We start from the raw sequence: 21,708 nt of genomic DNA on the forward strand, positions 1-21,708 counted from the left end.
ATGCCAGTATAAAATCACCTGAAGATTGAATTCTTATGTAAGGACTATTCAATAGTCAGCACCTGTTTCTAAGAGATGAAAACTGCCTCATCGTACTATTTTATGTGAAAATTATAATTTGCAATTGGCTTTGGTTTAATTCTTTGGAGCCTAATCTTTCACCAAATGGCATTCTTTTGAAGAAGTCTATTTGAATCCAAATAGGAATGATCGTGAGGAAAATCTACAGTGAAAAAGCCCTTTAGAAAGGGGTTTGTAACCCATAGGAAGAACAACAATATCAACCAACCAGAACCCCAAGATCTCCTAGGACTAAACTACCAAGCAAAGAGTACACAAGGAAAGTCCCATGGCTCCAGCTACATATGTAGCAGAGGGTGGCCTTATCTGGCATCACTGGGAGGAGAGGCCCTTGGTCCTGGGAAGACTCGATGCCCTAGTGTAGGGGAATGTTAGGGCAGGGAGGCAGGAGTGGGTGGGTGGGTGGGGCAGCACCCTCACAGAAGCAAGAAGAGGAGGACAGGATAGGGGATTTTCGGAGGCGAAACCGGTAAAGGGGATAACATTTGAAAATAGGTAGATAAAATATCCAATTAAAAAAAAGAAAAAGCCCTTTAGAGAAGAACGAGTTTGCTTTCACTTTCAGCCAAGAAATTTTTCCTGAGGTGAACAAGAGTACTTGAGTTCAAATCCCACAAACCCACGGGGAAAAAAATGCTGGGCATGGTTGTACATGCCTGTAACAACAGTGCTGTGTGTAGAGGGGGAGGAGAGGATATGATAGGCATGACTATTAGAAGGTTTTTGGCCACCAACTTAGCTTGAAGTTCAGTGGAAGAGCCTGCCTCAAATAAAGCAGGTAGTGATGGAGTAGAACAATCATTGTCCTCCTCTGATCCCTGGGTATATGAATGAATGCTACACCTCCACTCACATATGGATATATCAATATGTCATACCTGTGGATGCATACACTCAGACACTCACGTACATACCTAAAAATACTATTAGATGCGTAGAAGGAAAATGAAGAATCATAAGAGAAAAAATAAACTGAAAACGAGATAAAATAAATGACAGAAGGAAGGAAGGAAGGAAGGGAGGGAGGAAGGAAGGAAGGGCTAAAAGGAACTTCAGAGCCGGAAGTGGTGGATCATGTCTGTGAACTCAGTACTTAGGAATTGAGTCAGGTGTCTAAGGCCAGCCAGAGCAGCCCCACAAATACACATGTGTGTGCACCTTCCCTCCCCCACCCCTGCCACCCCCCACCAAAACTAAGGAAAGAAAACACATAGAAGAATAATAAATAAAAATTAATATTCTTTTCTTCTCAGTTTGTTAGGACATACAAACTACACGCCTTTCATGAAATTTTTTCTTAAAGTTTTTGGAAATATTTATTTATTTTCTGTCTATGGGTATTTTGCCTGTATGTATGAATGTGTACTACAGGCATTCCTGGATCCCACAGAGGGTAGAAGAAAGCACTTCCTGAAACTGGAGTTAGAGATGGTTGTGTCACCACGTGGGCCCTGAGAACCAGACCTGGGTCCTCTGTAAGAACCCTAAGTTTTCTTAACCACTGATCCACCTCTCTAGCTCCATTTCCAAGGACCTTGAGGGATTTTGTTTATCATGAAAATTCTAAATTCGCTTGCCATAGATAATATTGTGAAGATAAAGTTAGATTTCATTTATTTATTTGTGTCCAAAATAGCCACATAGTTTCACAATATCCTACATGAAAAGAATTTTTGATGGTAAAAAACATCAGTGATCAAGTGTATTCAAATCCTAACATAAATCATGAAGATCATTATTTTTACAAATTTTATGTAGCCAAACAGTCTAAAGTTAAACTTGCAAAATGCCTCCAAACAAGGAGGACTGGTGTTTATCCTCTGTATTTCAAACACTGAGAACAGTGCCTGACAAGGATTTGTAGAATGTTATAATGCTTTCTTTTCAAAGAACCAGGTGACTACTTGTTTGGTCACAAAGGAAATACCCAGAAGCTTGTCTGCATCACAGACGAATGGATCTGTGAGGCCCACACGACCTACATATATGTTTGAAGTCTTACTGAGTCTTGCTTTGATGCTGTGGACACTGGATCTTTAAGCTTCCAGGAAACAGAGATTATCTCAGCTTACCTCTTTCTGGTGATATTTGATTGCCACCTTCAGCTTGGCCAGGTCATGGTACTTCTGTGGGTCAAGTTCTTCGCTGTGGTCATCTCGATGGTTGAGAATGATCTCCAGTTCTCGGGAGCTCCGAGCTTGATCCAGCAGGTCCTTGGCAAAGAGCTTACACTGTTGGGAGAGCTCCTCATACTCAGCCTTGAACTCATTTTCCACCTTGCTCAGCTCCTTGAGTTCCCAGCCCAGCCGGAATGCTGTGAGGATAGGGTCCTCACTTGATAAGGCGATGAGCGAAGGGCTTGCCAGTGCCTTGTATATGTTCAGTCGGGACCTTGAATGACGTAGGCTGTCTACTTCTGAACTGGACACACACTCCACACAGTTGCAGCGGATTTGGTGGGGCCGTGGGATAGTGACACGCTTTTGGACAAGCAATTTGATGATTTCATAGTTGTTGGTGTGGGCTGCCAACATGATGGGTGTGATGTCTGGTGTGAACTCAGAGAACTGGGTGTCCATCATCAGAGTGGGAACCTACACACACGAAATGAGAAACAGAGGGGCACAGTTATAGTTAGGGGCGTGAAGGAGCATCCACTGGTAATTTAGAAACTGAATTTTTCCTTTCTCTTGCAACTGCTCTAATGTTGTAGACTGCTGTGTTCTTGGCACTTTCCTAAGTACATTACTCATATTTACTTATTTAATATTCACAACAACTCAGTTGGTAAATATTCTTCCCATGAGAGGAAGCTGAGAGAGGTTAATGGACATACCAAAGATTATGTAGTTTTCAGTAGCAGAGCCAAAATTCAAACAAGATAGTGCAACTGTTGAGCTCAGCTCTTAAATTTATGTTAGTACAATATACCCAGTTCTAACTAATAGAACAAAGGAAGCAAAAAAGGAGAGGACACTGTTCCTGGCCATCTGGAGCTGAGTTGAACAAATCATAAGAGCATAACAGTTCATGATGCTATATGGATAGCTTTAATTGAGCTGTGGAGAGTGCTGGAATATTGACTTGAAATACAGAAGATAGGCAATCACGTTGAAGATCATGCAACTAAATAAATAATGGCAAAAAGAAAAGTCTCTCACACACGGTATTGACTTTGTATGCATGTGGAACTTTAGAAGACTAAACGGCAGGGCTAATTCAATTTCCTCTAGGTCCAGGAAGATAGAGGGAATTAGGTATTTTCAGGAAGAAGTAATACTGTACATGAGGAATTCTAGGTGTGGGACAGCATCATTAATGACAAAAGGACCTTTGATAAAACTGTTATATCTAGATATGATGTCTGTTGGAAATGGTAGATATAGCTAGAATGTACAGAGTTCTTTATACATTTGGGAGCACACCCAAAGAAGTGCAGAAAACCTGGTCAATGAATTAAAACAGCCTTCCCACTTGAAAATATATCTTTGGGGACTTAGTCTGTTTGCAGGCCAATAAAGAAAGCAAGAGGGTACTGTGTCACAGCTGAGTTAGTAGAATGCTTGTCTAGCATGCACAAATACCTGTAATCTTAGTACCTTGGAGATGGAGACAGGAACATTAGTTCAAACATTTTATATATCTCCATATTTTATATATATATATATATATGTGTGTGTGTGTGTGTGTGTGTGTATGTATGTATGTAAAATATGTATATACAGATGCACACACACATATATACAAGGACACTGGGGGTACAGAAGACTATTTCAAAATGAAAAGAAATGTGAGGGAGCTCCCTAGACTCACATAACCAGAAGATGAAGGAGTACTGGGAAATGACAGGAAGCCTTTTGGAAGGGAGCTCTGAGAATGTGAAGCATGAGTGGCATTCCAGGAAAAGGGGAAATACTGATCTCATTATATTTGAGGAAAAGAAGAGCACAGTGTCAAAGCTCATGTTTCATGTTTGCTGGGAAGAAAAGAACAGGGACAGGTGGGATTCTCATAAAGTAGAAAAATATTGTTTTAATCAACACTTCCGTTTTACTTTTGAAAACAACAGCAGCAACAATCTAGAGTTACTCATGACCTTAGAAAAGCAAGAGTTACTGTTTTCTTCCATGTTTTGCTTCCTAAGGGACTTCTAAATAGGGGAGTGGTCAGAAAGGAGGGAAGCAGGAAAGGTGAGGGGAAGCGGACTGCCACAAACCCGCTTCACTTGCTCAGTAGCTGCATTGGCCTCCGAAAGCTATTGGCCATCCATTGCTAGGGCAGAGACAGGAGTAAACATTGTAAAACCTCGAGAAAGGGAAGCTACAAACCAAACAGCGGGAAGTGAACAACTCGACTCATAAAATAAGTTGGACGGAGGAAAGAATCATCTCAGAAATTAACATAAGCCTACAGGCTTAGGAAGAAATAGGCCTGAGTGGGCCTGGAAAAGAACATAAACACAACTGGCAGAAAGCCGTGGAGTGGGGAGAGATGGAAAGAGAGCATTTTGTCACAGGCTGCTTAGAAAGAACAGAGTTCAGATCAGGAAAATCTGTCCTTTCTCTAGGTAGGGAGGGTTCTCAATCTTTGTCATTATCTAAAATGGTGAGGAGAAGGTGGAGTGGGTGACAACCTGGTGGGCAGTTTTCTCCGGGTGAGGGTGGAGGCGTGGTCTGATTCCCAACACGCTGTTCAACGTGTCCTCCCACCCACTCCTTCCTTGCTCTTTATACTTTTCATCCTCTTTTTCTCTCTTTTCTTCTTGTCAGTGCTTGACAGGACTGTCCAAGACCCAAAGCAGTACCCATGATTACTGTTTAGCCATGGAGCTGAACGGAGTGTGTGTGTGCTTGAAATATGAAAAGCTTTCTGGAGTTCATTAATTCCAATAATGAACATTCTGATTCTCTACTTCATTTTTCTGGTTACTTGAGACCAGAGAGGAAAATTTTTCCAAAGAGACCATGCCTTCCCTGCCACTGCCTATTGCAATATTATGGCTTCTAGATTTTATCCAGGATAACTACTTTTCTGATGCCACTTTATATTGTTCTGTATCTGTATACTTCTTTGCTTCCTTGTGAAGAGCAGTGTTAATTGTCAACTTGATGGAATCCAGGATCAACTGATAGACCTTGGGGAATGACAAAGTAGTAAATAAAAAATAAACAACTTAACTGGACAGACAGTTCTCAAACGAAGTACAAAAGAGCACTGTACAGATGGCCCCAGTGGTCAGCACAACTTTCTATTCAACCACGAGGGCTAGAGGTCAGGTCCTAGCATGCATGTGAGTGGCTCATAATCACCTGAAATTCCAGCTTCAAGGATCAAATGAAGTGGAAACTTCTAGTTCTTTGGCAAGTTATGTCAAAAGATGTTTTGCTGGGGCACATAGGTGAAAGGATGGAGGGAAGATTGTAAATATGACCCCACAGACAGTGGGAGATGAACACTGAGCCTTGGTTTGGTTTGATTCAACATGTTATTCGCTAGAGACATGCGTGTATTGGTTCACCTTACATAGCATTGTTGAGCTCAACTTGTGATAACTCTGACATTGAAAGGAACTCGCCCAAGAACTGCTCCTGTGGTTCCTGAGGCAGCTTGCTACTTCTGCTGCCTTGCCTCAGGCTGGTTGGCGAGCCTGTTGCTTTCTTCAGGACTGAACTGCAGTTGCTGGTTCATGTCTGGTGTCTGCCTGCCTAATGGACTGACTGGTCTTCAGATGCTGAGCTATATTTGGTGTTTGCTACGAGACTGAACTGCTGCCAAAGAAGATCCAGCTCTGCCAAAGAACTATTGTTGAGCAGGTCCACTTCTCCTATATACTAATAACTTTTCTCTCCCACTACCTCTGCTGGGTGGTGGGATAGAGGAGAAGTTGAACCCTTATTAAAAGTAGGCTGCAAAAAATTTATGCCTCCACAGGAGGTTGAGACAGAAGCATTTTAAGTCTCAAGTCTGAGCTTCACAGCAAAACCCTGTCTCAACAACAATGACTACATGGTGGCTCAGCAGGTAAAACCACTTGTCACCCAAGCCTAGTGACCTGAGTTTGATTCCTGGAACCCAAGTAAAGGTATAAAGTGAGCTCATGAAACACCACCATGTACAATTGACAGAGGATGAGTGGAAGTCATCGTTGTTAACCTCATCCATTCAACATCCCAACTGTTGGAGATGCATTAGGGCATTGTCTCTATTTTACTCATGTCTGAATTGTATCTTCCATTCCTGTGTCATAGCGTGTCATAAAAGACTTCCCACTGGATCCATAGACTGATCTTTTTGGGGATATGTCAGTTAAAAAACATCAATGTGTCTGTGAAAGGCACAGGAGGAAGCTGCAACATGATCATTTTGGGAGCAGGAATGAGGGAAGTTGACACATTCTGAAAAAAGGGAAGAAGGAGCTTGGGGTGAAGAGCAGATGGGGTCCAGAGCAAAGGATGGTTAACCTGAATTTTCAACTTAATCAGATCGGAAAGTGTAGGAATTCAGTAAAGCACCTCTCTGGATGTCTGTGATGCTATTTCCACAGATGATTAGATCCTGAGGCCTCTGAAATAATCAAAGAATTAATCCTTTGATTGATTCATAATATGAGGGCATTATTGAGAGATAGCGAAAATATGGGGTGGAACATCATTGGAGATAATTAGGTAGGGAGAACACTCCTTGGAGACTATATCTCCGTCCCCTTTCTATAAGCCTGCTTCCTGGGTGACATGATTTGAACAGTCCTGTTCCACCATACCCCCATGACCTTGAAGTGAGTCTTCTGAAACCGTGAGCCTGAATAAATCCTGCCTTACTTATGTTCTTTGTGCCCAGGATTTTGTTACATGGTTGAAACATAACCGAAACAGATTGTGTATATTGTGTACCGCTTATATAGGAACATACGAAGTTTTCAGCTATAACTGTCACAACAAACAAGTATACCAACAGAAACACTTCCCAGCAAAGTAATTTGAAAAGAAGTCTTACTTTTTTGAGACAGGGTTTCACTTTGTAGACCAGGTTACCCTCAAAAACAAGATCTTCCTGCTTTGTCAGCCCAAGTTTTAAGATCACATGTCTGCACCATTATACCTGGTTTACAATTATTTTTCTTGTTGTTATTGGTGTTCTAGATAAAAACTTTGATGGATGTAAAAACTTAAGAGTACTACCTCATTAAATTATGTCTCTTTTACTTGCTCAATGCAAGTTAACCTAGAGCTTTCATCTCTGCTTTTCATTTGATGACACATCCCGGTCATGGTAAATCTCCCAAGTAAGGTTCACCAGTACTGCCTTCTTGGAGCTGTTCATATATTATAGAGTATTTCTATATGTTTATTGACTAAATTTGATCAAATCTTTATGGAGGTCCTTAGAATTTTCTATCCGTATGAGTGACTGTTCAGCTATTCTTTTGGGAGTGGAGCCAGTATCAAGTCATTAATTATTGATTAACCTATATTGGCCGTGCTCTATAGAGGGTATTTGCATTTTAGCCGATAAACTCTAGAAAGAACATTTTGGTCTTTCTAAAAGTCGCAGATTTCCAGAAGTGACCTGTGGGTGATGCAGGTGTGACAGTAGATCTCCCCAAGGTCTTCCATGTCATCACACAGTATGTAGCCTTCTCTTCTACAGATAGAGGAAACTTTGCTACCAGGCACGGCTCTTTCTTAGCAATTGGCAAGAAAACCTGAGAACAACTTTGCATTGTGCAAAGCAGGAAATTGGAAGTTCTGCCCCCTACATTTTTTGGGTTATTTATACCCTTTGATTAAAAAAAATACCACTCTATACATTGTAACGCAAATTATTTCTTATCTGGTGGGATTCATATAATCTTGCAGATAATTAATACTTTGCATACATCTATAAATTTACTTCAATATTCTTGATGGTCTACAACGTATTTTTCCTGTCAAAGACAACAGAGTGAATATTTTAGCATTGTGGGATCTTACATTGATGCCATTGTAGCACAAAATAGCCACAGGCAACGCTTAAATGATTAAATGTAGCTGTGCTCCCAACAGAAATTTCATTTGAAAAAGCAGATGATGACCACAGGATTTAGTTTATGTGCCACAATTTGCAGAGCCCTGTTTATGAATTTCCTTGCTAATTGATAAGTAAAACAAACCCTTTGACATATGTTAATTTTAAATTTGTTTGAGAATCATAATTTGTTATTGTCCCTTTAAATATCCTGTAACTGTTGGTTTGTTTGTTATTCAGATAAAGGTCACATACAAATGTCAATTTTATTTTTTCTTACCTAAACTTGCTTCTCTTTGAACTACAAAGCATCAGGCTGAATGATCTTAGGCTTCCAGTTAAAAATCATATCTTTCTTTTAATGAAATAAAAAAGAAGCTGACAGGGAGGGTGGAAGAAGAGAGGGAAATCATCAGGCTAATAAATTAAATTAGGCTTATATTATCTACAAGAAACCTGGTATATCAACTGACTTGATTGAATTTGAGAATTTGCACTGATGTATGCTAAGGACAGGACCATTAACGAAGTCACATGCCTGCCTCTCTCTGGCTTTGCATTTAGACCTTACTGAGTTTGTTCTTACCAAGAATTCCCAAGGAATCCTTGTTGAAAGCTAAGTAGTAAGCATTAGGATCCTTCTAGATTAGTCAGCATAGGATAGAATTGCTCAGTTAAGGGCTCATCCCTGTAATGAACCAAATGAGATAAAGTTCCCTTCCTTATATTTTCATCTAAATTCTATTGACCTCTACAAGGAGGGATGGGTGATGGCATATGTAATCTCTCCACTTTGAAGACTAGCTCAAGCTTTTATAAAAGCTATTGTTCATGAAGGACCCAAAGGATGCATTAACTTCCTTTAACCTCATTCCTGAACAGGATAGACTACTTGGCAATTTTCTGGACATGGTTTTTCCAGAGTTAGGCAAGCATTCTTGGTAGAATGTTATCACAGCCTTCTGAAATTTGAACCACTTATTTTCAATTTCAAAAGGAAGACCCTTTTCAGTAGCCTCTTCATTCATACCCACAATACCATCCGTTCACAGACACCCAACATCTTCTGGTGGCTACCTCCTCACAGAACTAGCCTGGAGCATCATTTGGAAATGAATCTCCTGCCTTCTGCCTAGAGTGATAGAAATTACAATCACCTCCTCCCCATTGTAACATGTCAGAGAAAATCTATGGTCAACTTTGTTCAGAAACTATTAGAAGTGAAATTTCATTCTTCTGTTTTACACAGAAATGGAGAACTCTGATAGCTAATCACATCCATTACATGCTCCTGTGCATCCCAGGAAGGTTAGGTAGCCAGTAGTTGACCTATGTTAGAGACGGGCATTGGCATCCAATGGGGAAGAAGGTGCTTTCCAGACTTGAGAAAACAGGACCATTAGAGTTACGATTTGCTGAATCATGTCAGCTGATTTTAATGCTTATATATCTAGACAATTTAGGTTAATAATTTAGAGTAGACAACTACAACAAACAAAATTTATTAGAGGATTGCATCACTCAGCTTCATGTTACTACAAAAAATATATGAGCCAATTCACTCATAAAGAGAAAAGATTTAGCTAAGACTTGAGTTCAAACTCAAGATCACATGGCCAATACGTTTGGCCTCTGGAAAAGGTGGCAGATGGCAATGGCATGAATCCACGTTGGAGCAAGAGAGACAGAGAGTGCTGGCTTTGGTATCACAAGCCATTTAAAGGCACAGCCTCAATCATACAAAAACTTCCCAGTAAGCCCTGTTACCAAAGGTCCACAGCACCTCTCAATAACATCAATCCTACCAGCACCTCTGAAATCAATCTTCTAACATATAGATTTAGGGAGAAGATGCCTTACATTCAAACCACAGCAAGGAAAATGCCATAGAGTTCACCTGATTTTTAGAAAGCTAAATAAAATCAACAATATGGGGCTGGCAAGATGGTTCAGTGGATAAAGCAGTTTCTGTGGAAACATGTCAACTCCAGTTTAGATAACGAATGCCTATGTAAAAGGCTGGTCACAGTGACATGTGCCTGTAACCCCCAGTGTAGGGGAGGGCAGAGATCGGAAGTTTCTAGGGCCTCAGTGGCCAGCCAACCTAGCCTAATTGGTTCATGGAAAGAACTTGTCTCAAAAAATAAGGCGAAGAATGACTGAAGAAGACCCCAGGCACCAACCCATCTTAGGAAGAAGGCACATGTACCCACATACATATGCACTCACACAATTGTTACCGCATGTGAGCATGTGCTCAAGTACAATTAATTCAAGATTGCGTTAAAAAACAGCACACAAAACAGTGGCCAGGGTCACCTTATCAAGGAAAAGCCCAACACTAAGAGTTAGCATTTATTGAGTCTTTTCTGCATAGAGTGAACACACTGAGGATTATAATTTAGTCTTCACTATTACTCTATGCTATAGGGATAATAATTCCTTCATGTTACATAAGAGGAAACCCGTCCAAAGACAAGTCCAATGCCTTAAAAAAGACACATAACTAGGAAGTAGTAGGCAGCTATGTGTGTGTTCTTCACATTTTCCCAGGAAATCAAGAAAACAGCTTATGAGTCAAGAAATAAACCAGGCATACATTTTATTGTGATGGGGAAAATTTTAGGAGTGATGGTCTCACCAATGTATTTCTCGTATTGCACACAAAAAATGAACCCCGTATTTTGCTAGTGTGACCTGGGTTTTAGTTACCATTGCAGAAAGGTCTGGGGCTCAACATATAAAAAAGACACGTGCTCCACTATGTTCATCGCAGCCTTATTTATAATAGCCAGAAGCTGGAAAGAACCCAGATGCCCTTCAACAGAGGAATGAATACAGAAAATGTGGTACATCTACACAATGGAATATTACTCAGCTATCAAAAACAACGACTTTATGAAATTCGTAGGCAAATGGTTGGAATTGGAAAATATCATCCTGAGTGAGGTAACCCAATCACAGAAAAACACACATGGTATGCACTCATTGATAAGTGGCTATTAGCCCAAATGCTTGAATTACCCTAGATGCCTAGAACAAATGAAACTCAAGACGGATGATCAAAATGTGAATGCTTCACTCCTTCTTTAAAAGGGAACAAGAATACCCTTGGCAGGGAATAGAGAGGCAAAGATTAAAACAGACACAGAAGGAACACCCATTCAGAGCCTGCCCCACATGTGGCCCATGCATATACAGCCATCCAATTAGACAAGATGGATGAAGCAAAGAAGTGCAGGCCAACAGGAACCGGATGTAGATCTCTCCTGAGAGACACAGCCAGAATACAGCAAATGCAGAGGCGAATGCCAGCAGCAAACCACTGAACTGAGAATAGGACCCCCGTTGAAGGAATCAGAGAAAGAACTGGAAGAGCTTGAAGGGGCTCGAGACCCCATATGTACAACAATGCCAAGCAACCAGAGCTTCCAGGGACTAAGCCATTACCCAAAGACTATACATGGACTGACCCTGGACTCTGACCTCATAGGTAGCAATGAATATCCTAGTAAGAGCACCAGTGGAAGGGGAAGCCCTGAGTCCTGCTAAGACTGAACCCCCAGTGAACTAGATTGTTGGGGGGAGGGCAGCAATGGGGGGAGGATGGGGAGGGGAACACCCATAAAGGAGGGGAAGGGGAGGGATTAGGGGGATGTTTGCCCGGAAACCGGGAAAGGGAATAACACTCGAAATGTATATAAGAAATACTCAAGTTAATAATAATAATAATAATAATAATAATAATAATAATAATAATAATAAAGGTCTGGGGCTGAATTTGATGCAAACAGCCATTCAGGAAGGCCATAGTTCTTGTTTCATTTTCTATATGTCTCTATGTGATTTTTTAAATGAAATCCCTTTGTAGATTGCTTTATTTAGAAAGAGGATGGCATCCCGTCTCAGTCTTCTGGTGAAAAGCTGGTTATTTTACCATATTGCTATTCATTATATAGCCAACGTTAATGTAGATAGCATAATAATGGTTTCTGGATAGGGTGCAGAACTCTGGTGTAGACATGGGACTGTGGTGTTATATGGTAACCAATTTGCTATCAACTATATGATCAGATTCAATGTAAATAACCATTTATTATTTTACAATAGTTTTGGCTACAGATCTTGATAAGAACATGCTTGCCAGCAAAATAAGAGATGGATAAAAAGAGGAGCTTTTTGTGAACAGAGAAACTGGGGATTTCTCTATTTTGTTTAGGCAGTTTCGATCCATAGAGTTTCACGATGATAATTATGACCAGGTATTCCAGTTCAGGAATAGAAGTGCTTTGATGATTAAAAAAACGGAGCCTATTTGGTTGGTAGTGGGTGAAAGGAAAGTTACGAAGCTATGTTCTCATGATTACCCTTGAAAGTAATGAATAAAGAAAATAAACCAAAATAAACTATTACTGTCTCGAAGCTATTCCTATTTCAGAGGGGAGAAGCAGTTGAAAAGAAAGCGTTGACAGGCTGCATAGATGCCTCAACCTCAACAGGAAAAAAATCTCACTTGGTCTTAAACTCTAGCATAATCACCATTGACTCCACATAATCCTTTCTAGGCATATTGGTTAGGGCATAGAGTCTCAATGCCTTAGAAAGTCATCCCTCACCTATAGCTCTACCATGCTGGAGTCATAGCCACACAGTTTTAAGGTCTCAGTGGCAGCCTTACTTAAGCTCTAGGAAGCATTGTCTTCACAGGGGGTTTCTGTGATAGGTCTAACCTCTTAGTCTTCTTCAATATTTATCTCATCAGAGCTGTCCGTAATGACTCTGACCATGCGATAATCCTCTGCCTTGTTTTCCTTTTGTCAGAAACATGCTTTGAAATATAGATAGATGTCTCCATGTCCCTGTCCATTGTATTCTGTGCATCAGCAGAATTAGCACAAGGTAGATGTTGCCAAGTATAGCTTGTGTTTTCTCAGTGGAAGGTTGAGCAACACCTTGTTCTGCTTGACTCTTAGCCAGGGTGACGAAAAAGCACTGGAGTCTAATTTGTGAAGCAGTACTTGAGGCTGTCCCAAGTAGTGAACATGTGTACATGTCCCTGGCTTATCTGTCCAACTATCCTGTCCTCTGAAACTTTGAACCTGGAATGGTAGGGGAAGACTTAAAATTTTCTGAAGCACCTAATGTGCTTTTCTTCCTTTATCTTGAGGGTTCCTTGACCTTTTCCCATTAATCTCTTTATCAAGCCCTTGCTCAGTTACACTCTGGGTTCCTTCTTTTGAAATGTTCCTTTAGTCTCCAGCCCATGGCTGGGCTGTGAATTTTCTAAAGCTTTCTGCTCTGTTTCCCTTTTAATTATAAGTTCTATTTTAAGTTATTTCTTTGCTAGCCCATCTCACTGCAAGCAGTTAAAAGTAGCCAATGGAGGCTGGAAAAAGCTGTTCTTCGAAGCTGTGGGTTATTAAACAAAAGTCTCAGTGTTAGAGGTAGGATACCTTCTTACGAGTTCCTGGTCAGGGAAGACCTAGAGCTCCACCACAAACAATACACATTCTTTCTCTTCCTCTTGATTGCCTCAGAGAACTAGATGATAGGAACCTAATGTTGGTAACACCACATACCCTGGTTGCAAAATATAGAGAAAGCAAGTTGAAACTGAGCTAGAAGCCTCCTTCCTGTGGTTTTTATAGTCCTAGAAGGTGCTGGGCAGCCTACTGGGGAAGATAAATGGCATCAAAAGTTTTTCCCCAGCTGTGATCCCTATGAACTAAGAGACCAACCTGCCACACAAGCTGTACTCATTAATGTAGTCATGGTACTATGGTTATGAGGGTAATGAAATTTTTTCTGATTGGATTTGAGGCCCATTTTATAGGAAGGAATTTATGTTTGGTATTGTAAGCCAAGTTTAAAAAAAAATCCTATGGCATTGGAGGTCATAGGTCCTGGGGGAAAACTATATATCATCATGAAGTTAAATTAATACACCATCAAACTGCCTTCTAAATAGTTACGTTTATACCTGTAGACAAATCATACTCTTAGCCTTAGTAAGTGAAGCATCTCTTCTCAGTGAACATTAATGAATGCAGAGACTCATGGCTATAAAAGGTGTTAAGAATAAATGAGTGGCGGATGACTGCTCAAACCTAAACACGATATTTTTACCATCTCCTATAACTTTATGGAAGAAGGGGCAGAAAGAATGTAAGAGCTAGATGGTAGAAGAATGGGCTGGGAAATGCCATGTCCTTTCTAATCACAAAGTTGGCAGCCGCAAATGCCTGCAAGCATTGAGTCTATAGAAGAATGTCAACAGTCAGGCATGGATGGAGAAGAGGCTCAGGGTCTCTAGCTCGCACTTCTGCACATTTACTGGTGAATCAAAGAGAAGGAGAGTCATTGCCTTGAGCTGGGTACCCACTCATGATCACATGAGGGTCCAGTGGATAGTGCTAATCCAATGGTTACACATATGGTCCTGGTTAAATGAAATGGGTCATACAACAAAACTAAAAGTCATAAGGATCAAGGGAGACATGAGAGGGCAGGGGGAGAAAGTAATTAGAAAGTAATTGTATATACATTGTACAATAATATATACTGTATAATATTGTATTTTAATATATATATCAATGTATATACTATATATATACAATTGTCCATATGAATAATATGAAAGTGTCAAAGAACCAAGTTAATTAATAATAAAGAAATCACAAAACATCGTCATTCACTAATCTAAATGCTTCATTAATTAGGACTTTCTTTTGTCAGACTCCTTCATTGCTCATTTCTTTTGAGATCTATAGTCTGCATAGTCCTAGCCCATTCTATACCAGTTTTTTGAAATTGCATAACAAATGTGACCTTTACTCCAGTTCCCAATATTTTCCCCCAGTTCCATCTGGAACCTTATCAGAATAGCATTTATTGTCCACATTTCTATCAGCTTGTATCTCACACTTTTGTTTGACAATGCTTTCATGGGGACTTACTTCGATGACCCTTAGTAGTTCGTCAATACTTAATCTCTAGGAAGTTACAGAATTTCCTTATTCTTGACTTCCAAGTCCTCACCAGAGCCACACTTAAGGCTCTGCCTGTAGTAATATAGTTCTTTTTACGACCAGTCTTGATCTTCCCATTCTTCCGGCTTCTGCTCATTACTGATACAAAATGTCCATTTTCAGGTATTCATCATTATCAATGGTCTCATTTTTCTATAGCATTTTCTATCTCAGTTCATTTTTTAGCTGCAATAACTGAAAACCCTGAGCTTGTTAATTTAGGGATATTTGGATTTGTCTCATAGGTTTAGAAGCTGAAAAATCCAAGTGCATGGTTCCACCACCTACTCAGTATCTCACAAGGGCCTTTTTGCTGTACAAGATTTTGATGTACAAGGATATGACATGCCTGAATAGACAGAGAAAGCAAGCCAGAAAGAGTTTGCTTCTATCACTAAGCCGCTCCCACAATAAATACGTTTTTCTATCAATCTATTTGTAGGTCAACACATTGGTAAGTATAGCTCCCATATGAGTCAACCATTTACCAAGGATCCTACCTTCTAAAAATTCCACTGGGTGAGGCTAAAATTGCCTGTCTTTTAGTACCTTGAGTGGAGTAAAAAATAAAAATGAAAATAAAAAAAATAAAGACTCACCCGCCAATAAGGTAATGGCCCAGGCATTAACACCAAAATATAAGATTCAAAAAAGACTAGAGTCCTTGTGGTGGTTCATGCCTGTAGTCTTACCATGTGAGAAGTGGAGAAAAGAGGATCAAATCAGGTGTTTAATACTATCTTCCATTACAGAGCAAACACTAGAAGCCAATTTTGTTTGCATGAGACTCTACGTTGGAGGGGACCAGAAGCTTGAGGGACTACATGCTCTTCCACTGAGCTACTTGTTTCTCATTCTGAGAGTCGTCATAACTAGGAATAAGACTGGTTCTTAATTCTGGACTAAAAGTGCCATCTCATGAGAGTAGGAGTCATAGTCACTCCCTGAAACTGAGGGGTTTTGCTGGACTCTAGGGGAAGTCTGGGACTGCAGAAATGAAGAGATCATAATGGAGGTTGCTATTCTGTGGCATGATGGTATTTCCTGCTATCATGTAAAGGGGGCAGTGGGTACATCAATACTTCTCATGTTGGCACCATATCCGGATTCTCAGGATGGAAACTGAGCTTTGGAAGCTCTGGGAAAATATGAACCACACCTACAATGACAGTGTTAGTGGCCAGAACATTTTTTTTGTTGGTTTGTACAATCACAGGCGCTTTGGGAGCAATGTGGTAAACAGGATCTTTGCAGTCTAATTCCTATCTGGGATATTTCTGAGGGGCTTTTTATGTTAAATGTTCAGGGAGCTATAAATTCATCTCCAGCAAGTCTTGACCACAATGAGAAAGTCTTTGAAAAAAGAATCACTAGCCCGAGCGACGTCAAGAAGCTTAACTTCTCTTAGATATCTCTGTGAGACACATTTCAGAAATATTTGTTGCTCCTTCAGCAGAGATATGAGAATTAAACATCTCTGCTTGGTGGCCACGACAGCAGATACCATAGATTGCAGCTCGTTTTCAGCACATAGTGGCTAAGATTAAATTATTGGTTCACTGATTAAACAAGATCCATGTAAAGAACATGTAACTCTGGGGTGTGTGTGTGTGTGTGTGTGTGTGTGTGTGTGTGTTTAATTAGCTTAATTTTTTAGTTTGTATTAATTTCTTGTTTGTTCCTCTGAGAGAAAGTACAAGTAACTTTTGATGAATAGAAAAGAGTAACTTAAATCATCTGGTGATTGAACTTCTGTATTCTGTTGACATTACTCAACTGTAAGCAACTCCTTTCCAAACAGTTATTGACAAGAAAACATTTTCTCTACTCTGATCATGCATTAGCTTTAATCGTTACGCTCAGATAGAAAATGTTTCCCAGCGGACCACATGCTGAATACTTTGTCCTTAAACTGGTGGCTTTGTTTTGGGATGTGGCAGTGGAAAGTGTAGGAAATATGGCATAGTTGGGGGAAGTAGAGACATGGCTTAGAATGTTGTTTTCCCTGTTCCTTAGTCCTTTCTCCCCTGGATCTCTGTCTTTCCTGAAGTGAAACAGCTACTCGTGCCCCAACATCATGCTTTATCCAAGAACATAGGGACAGAAACTAAGGAACTGAAAATTTGAATCAAAGTGAATCTGTCCTTCCTTGTTTTCTTGGGTGTTTCTCTACGAGCTATGCAAAAAGAATCAATAGGTGCATGCATGCGTGTGTGCAGACATGCATGTGTGTGTGTGTTGTGTATGTGTGCATGTTCCTTTAGTACAATTTGAGAAGGAATAACACAACCACCTCATCTCATCATCCCTCCACCCCTCTCTCTTCACCCTTTCTCTTATCTCCCCCTCCCAGACTTTGTTCCCCCTTCCTTCCCTCTCATCACTTCTAGATGCATCATTAACCCTGCTATCTCATATCTCAAACATGATGCCTAGATGCCTTCTGTTCTTGTTAGAACAGACTAAGTGTCAAAGGATCGGAAGTTTGTATGGTTCTGTTTAGGGATGAGGGAAGAAAGCTACATTGTCTACTAACTACTGCTACTGCCCTATGTCTGTTTTTCTCCCTTTATATTCTCCCCACAAGGTGTGTGGGGTAACCGTCTCTACACAGAAAGGTAAGCAGGATACGTACTGATTATGACTGAATCAAGAAACTATCAGATGCCTTGCTTGTCCTTAATTCTCTGAAGTCAAACGTGTCCCAATTTGAAACTTGCAAAGGCAAAGTATTTTAAATGCAGTGATGACATTTTAGTCACTTGTGAAACATATGCCTCTATCTGAACGACACATGTATTTAGATACTATATCGCTTCAGTGTGATCTTTCACTCACAGCAACATCTTAGCAGTGCAGACCAGTGCTAATCCAAGGAAGGCCTTAAAGGGGAAAGGGCTGTAAAATTAAGTGTACTTAGTTCCCTCTTTTGTTTTCAGTTAATACTGGATAAAGAACTCCAAGATGGATGAAAACTGGGACTGGAAATACAGCACTTAGCACTAGACACAAGGATTTCTTTTCTTTGTCAAAGGGAGGCAGGTGAGTAAGGAAGAAGGTTCAGCTTCCTCTGTGGTCACATTCACAAGCTTGAGACCCGACAGAGGCACCAGAAATACCTGCGAGAATTCTGAGCATCTGACACTTAGCACAGAATTGATGTGGGATTTATTTCACACTCAGTCAAGGTTCTGTTTCATAAAATCAGCATAGGGGTGTTTTGAGTCTTTCAGGAGTTAGAGGATAATACATTGTAAATGGATTGCAGTGACATAGAGAATAGATTGCTGGTTTTTGCAGTCTCGCCCCAGGTGTCCTTGGCTCTGAAACTCTGTGCAGGGCAGGATCCTGGGAAGATGTCCTGTGGTTCCCAAGTCCTCCTGGGGAATGCTGTGTGGCCTCTAGAGGATGTCTCCTGGGCCTCCAAGGGTCAGAGCTGGGGTTAAGCCACCATAGAGCCAGCTGCAGATGGCCCTCAGCTCACAGTGGGAGAGTGCTATCCTGCCTGGAGGAGCTGTAGCACTCTTCCCACTGCACTGATATTCCAAAGAGAGCCCACGTGCTTAGGAGAACTCATGCTTAGGAGAACAGGAGCACATCTCCTGTATAAGCGGCTGTATTGGATCAGGATGTTCAGCCTGGATCAGAGACCTCAAGATAAAAAGACTGGGCAGAATGATCCAACTTTATCTTAAGCTTCAAATTTTGTTACATGACAATAAACTTTCAGATCCAAAAGAAGACACATCTAGGGCAAATTTATTTCGTGATGCAGAAGGGAAGAAGTTAAAAACGTGTTTTACTCTTCTGAGTCAGATATGTTGTGAATAAAGTGTCAGTACAAACCCAGCCTCAAAAGGAAAAGGATGACAAAGCCCAGTAATCCTTAATGTGTGATTTTCAAGTCCTCCTGAAGTTGCTTCTAAGAGGGATGGAACAGCTTCTAGAACATCTGCCAAAAAAAAGTAGCAGGAGAAATCTTTAGCTGAGATTAGCAAGGAGTGGAGCTTAAGGCCAGAAACAGAAGATAGTAGATTTGATTTCAAAGAGGAACTGAAAGAGAGGTTTGTCTCCTTCTGTAGTCAATGGTCAGTTATGGAAAGTCTACAGGCAAATGGTAATAGACTTATTAGCAAGTGGCACTGTCACAGAATCAGAATGTCCAAGAAGCTTGACTGAAAGTCTCTTTACCATCAGTTGAGCAGAGAGTGTCTCTTGACACTGTGAACAAGAGTGAAGACATGCCCAAAAAGAAGGTCTGTGAAGAATATATTTGTTCAGTAGGGTGTAATGGAAGTCACGAGGTTACAGCAGGCCTCTGGACTCCGCATCTGAGAACACCATTCCAGGCACGTGCAGAGGTTTAGCAAAGCAAACAGTGCTTGAGGAAAACGTATTCTTCTTCACTGCCTGCACACCCATTGTTGCAACAAAGGCCAAGGTCCTCAGTAGATAGCCCAAGAACAACAATGCTTTGCCTCAGCCCATCAACCAAGTTGCATACCACTCTAAGCCTGATTCCCATCAACACTTCTGTACACAATACATCATCTATGAAGATCTGCTTAATTGTCATCCAGGAAGGGTACTTCAGGGCAAAGTCTTGATGGCTCCTTCCACCTGGCTTATCAGCTGGGCAATGGACTTTGTATTGCTTCCTCTTGACAGCTGAATGTCATACAAGGTGAACATTTTAGGCTATACGAGCAGGAATTGTGAGAACCCTGCCATTGTTATCTTTATGATCATTTATGCTTTTATGAATAAGTGGAATCATTCACATTTCCCCCCCTTTGGATTGTGAAAAAAACAAAACAAAACAGAACAATTGATGGTAAGTTAGGAATTAAGTTACATGCCTAAACTTCTTTTAAGATTTTTATTTTGTTCTTTTGATGGTGGGGCTCTAACTCACTGGTAGAATCTTCATGAACCATAGGCAAGCATGGGGTTCCACACAGGGAACTGCAAGGAAGTTTTCATTATACTTGTGGCCAGTGGTTTTTTGACGGATTGTCTTTCAGTTTTATGAGCATCTATCAAAGATTCATAAGTGAGATAGCATCAGAGCAACTTGTTAAAAGTTTAAATGGCCTATCATGATTTTAGAATCCTTTAGTGAACAGAATACCATCATATGGTTTATCCTACCTCCTTTATGGTAATAGAGCATCTATTTAAATGCAACACCATGGTAAAACGTTGTATCTAGTTATCTCTTTCTTACATAGTGTTTTAGATTCTTATATTTTCTTGACCATCCTTTATGTTTATTCATTTTCACAGTTTTGTGTATGCATTAGGTAATCATGATTTAGACCATTGGGTGTTAGTGGCACAATCAAAGGAGGCTCGTGGTGCATGTTGTTACTGTGCATAGTTGCTGTCTACTGCACATGTGTGCACATCTCCATTTTCTGTAACTGTAGAGACACCATATCTTAGAATGTCTTACCAGTTTACAAAATTGTCAAATATCAGTTCATTAGATTAGATAAGAAGCAAACTATTTATGATGAATCTTTCTGGGAAGTACTAAAAGAAATCTCTATAAGGATTCCTTTTTCTTTTCTTTCCTTCCTTTTATCCTTTTCTCCCTTTTATTTTTGATGCTGTGTATGAAAGTCAGAGTCTTGAGCATGGTAGGCAATTCCCACCACAGAACTATATAATCCAAGCCCAGTTCTGATCTTTTGTGTGTGTGTATGGAAGGGGGAAGAGGGCTTTGTCCATGCCAGGAAACTGAGCTAAACTCACAAACTTTTAATTTAATGCAGTCTTGCTGACTTAGACAATTTGGTCTTGAGCTCGCCCAGTTTTTTGATTTATCACTTTTTAGGTTGGTGGGTGGGAAAAGTTGGACATTGCTTGATTCATTACATTTTCAGTGTATCCTACACAAAAGCCATAACAGTAAATATGGAGGTATGAGTGAGAAGAACTTCCTCTTGATGTGGAAGCAGCCAGAGCAGAGAAGCTAGGAGAGCCCTAGCTGAGCCTGCTTATCTTGTTTATCCTGTATGCTCTCATTGTGAATGGACCAGATCTTTACTTTTAAAATGTATTCAAAGAAGAGGATGCTTTGATGAATCTTCCCAGAAATTGAAGTGTGTGTAGCTTCAGGGTTTGCAGAAGGAGGTGCTGAGAGAAATAACCAGTTTTGCTGTCAGGAGCAGAACAAGGCAGCTTAACAACCACTGGCTAGAACTGGTACAGCTCAGTACAGAAGGAGGTTGGGAAGTTAATCATGTCAAGATTCTCTTACTAAGAAAGTTTGGGATTCTGCTGATAATTCAAAATTTCTCTTACAGCACTTTTTCATGTCAACAGGTACATATATATATATATTATATATATATATATATATATAATATATATATATATATATATATATATATATATATATATACACAAAAAAATAATGTCTTCCTGACTGACTTTCCAGGGCGAATAATTATGAAAGTCTACATGTCTTACCTGTGTCCAACTTATATTTTATTCTGAATCTGGGGGGTAGTGAGGATTCTGAATCTGGATTAAGTGATTTAAGATCTGGGGATATTGGTTGTAGGTATTTTTTTTATTCAAACCATGA

General features: G+C 40.2%; 1 protein-coding gene across 1 annotated transcript in view; it reads right to left on the minus strand.

Moving 5' to 3' along the window:
- The window catches only part of Trpc5 (transient receptor potential cation channel, subfamily C, member 5), a 280,812-nt gene that overhangs the window by 100,741 nt on the left and 158,363 nt on the right, over positions 1-21,708 (minus strand). Inside the window, exon 3 of the mRNA NM_080898.3 lies at positions 2,154-2,675. Within this exon, the coding sequence (NP_543174.1) occupies positions 2,154-2,675 (522 nt within the window). The remainder of the gene's footprint in view (positions 1-2,153; positions 2,676-21,708) is intronic.

The sequence above is a fragment of the Rattus norvegicus genome, chromosome X (genome assembly GCF_021556685.1).
Source record: "Rattus norvegicus strain SHRSP/BbbUtx chromosome X, alternate assembly SHRSP_T2T, whole genome shotgun sequence".
Taxonomy (NCBI): Eukaryota; Metazoa; Chordata; class Mammalia; order Rodentia; family Muridae; genus Rattus; species Rattus norvegicus.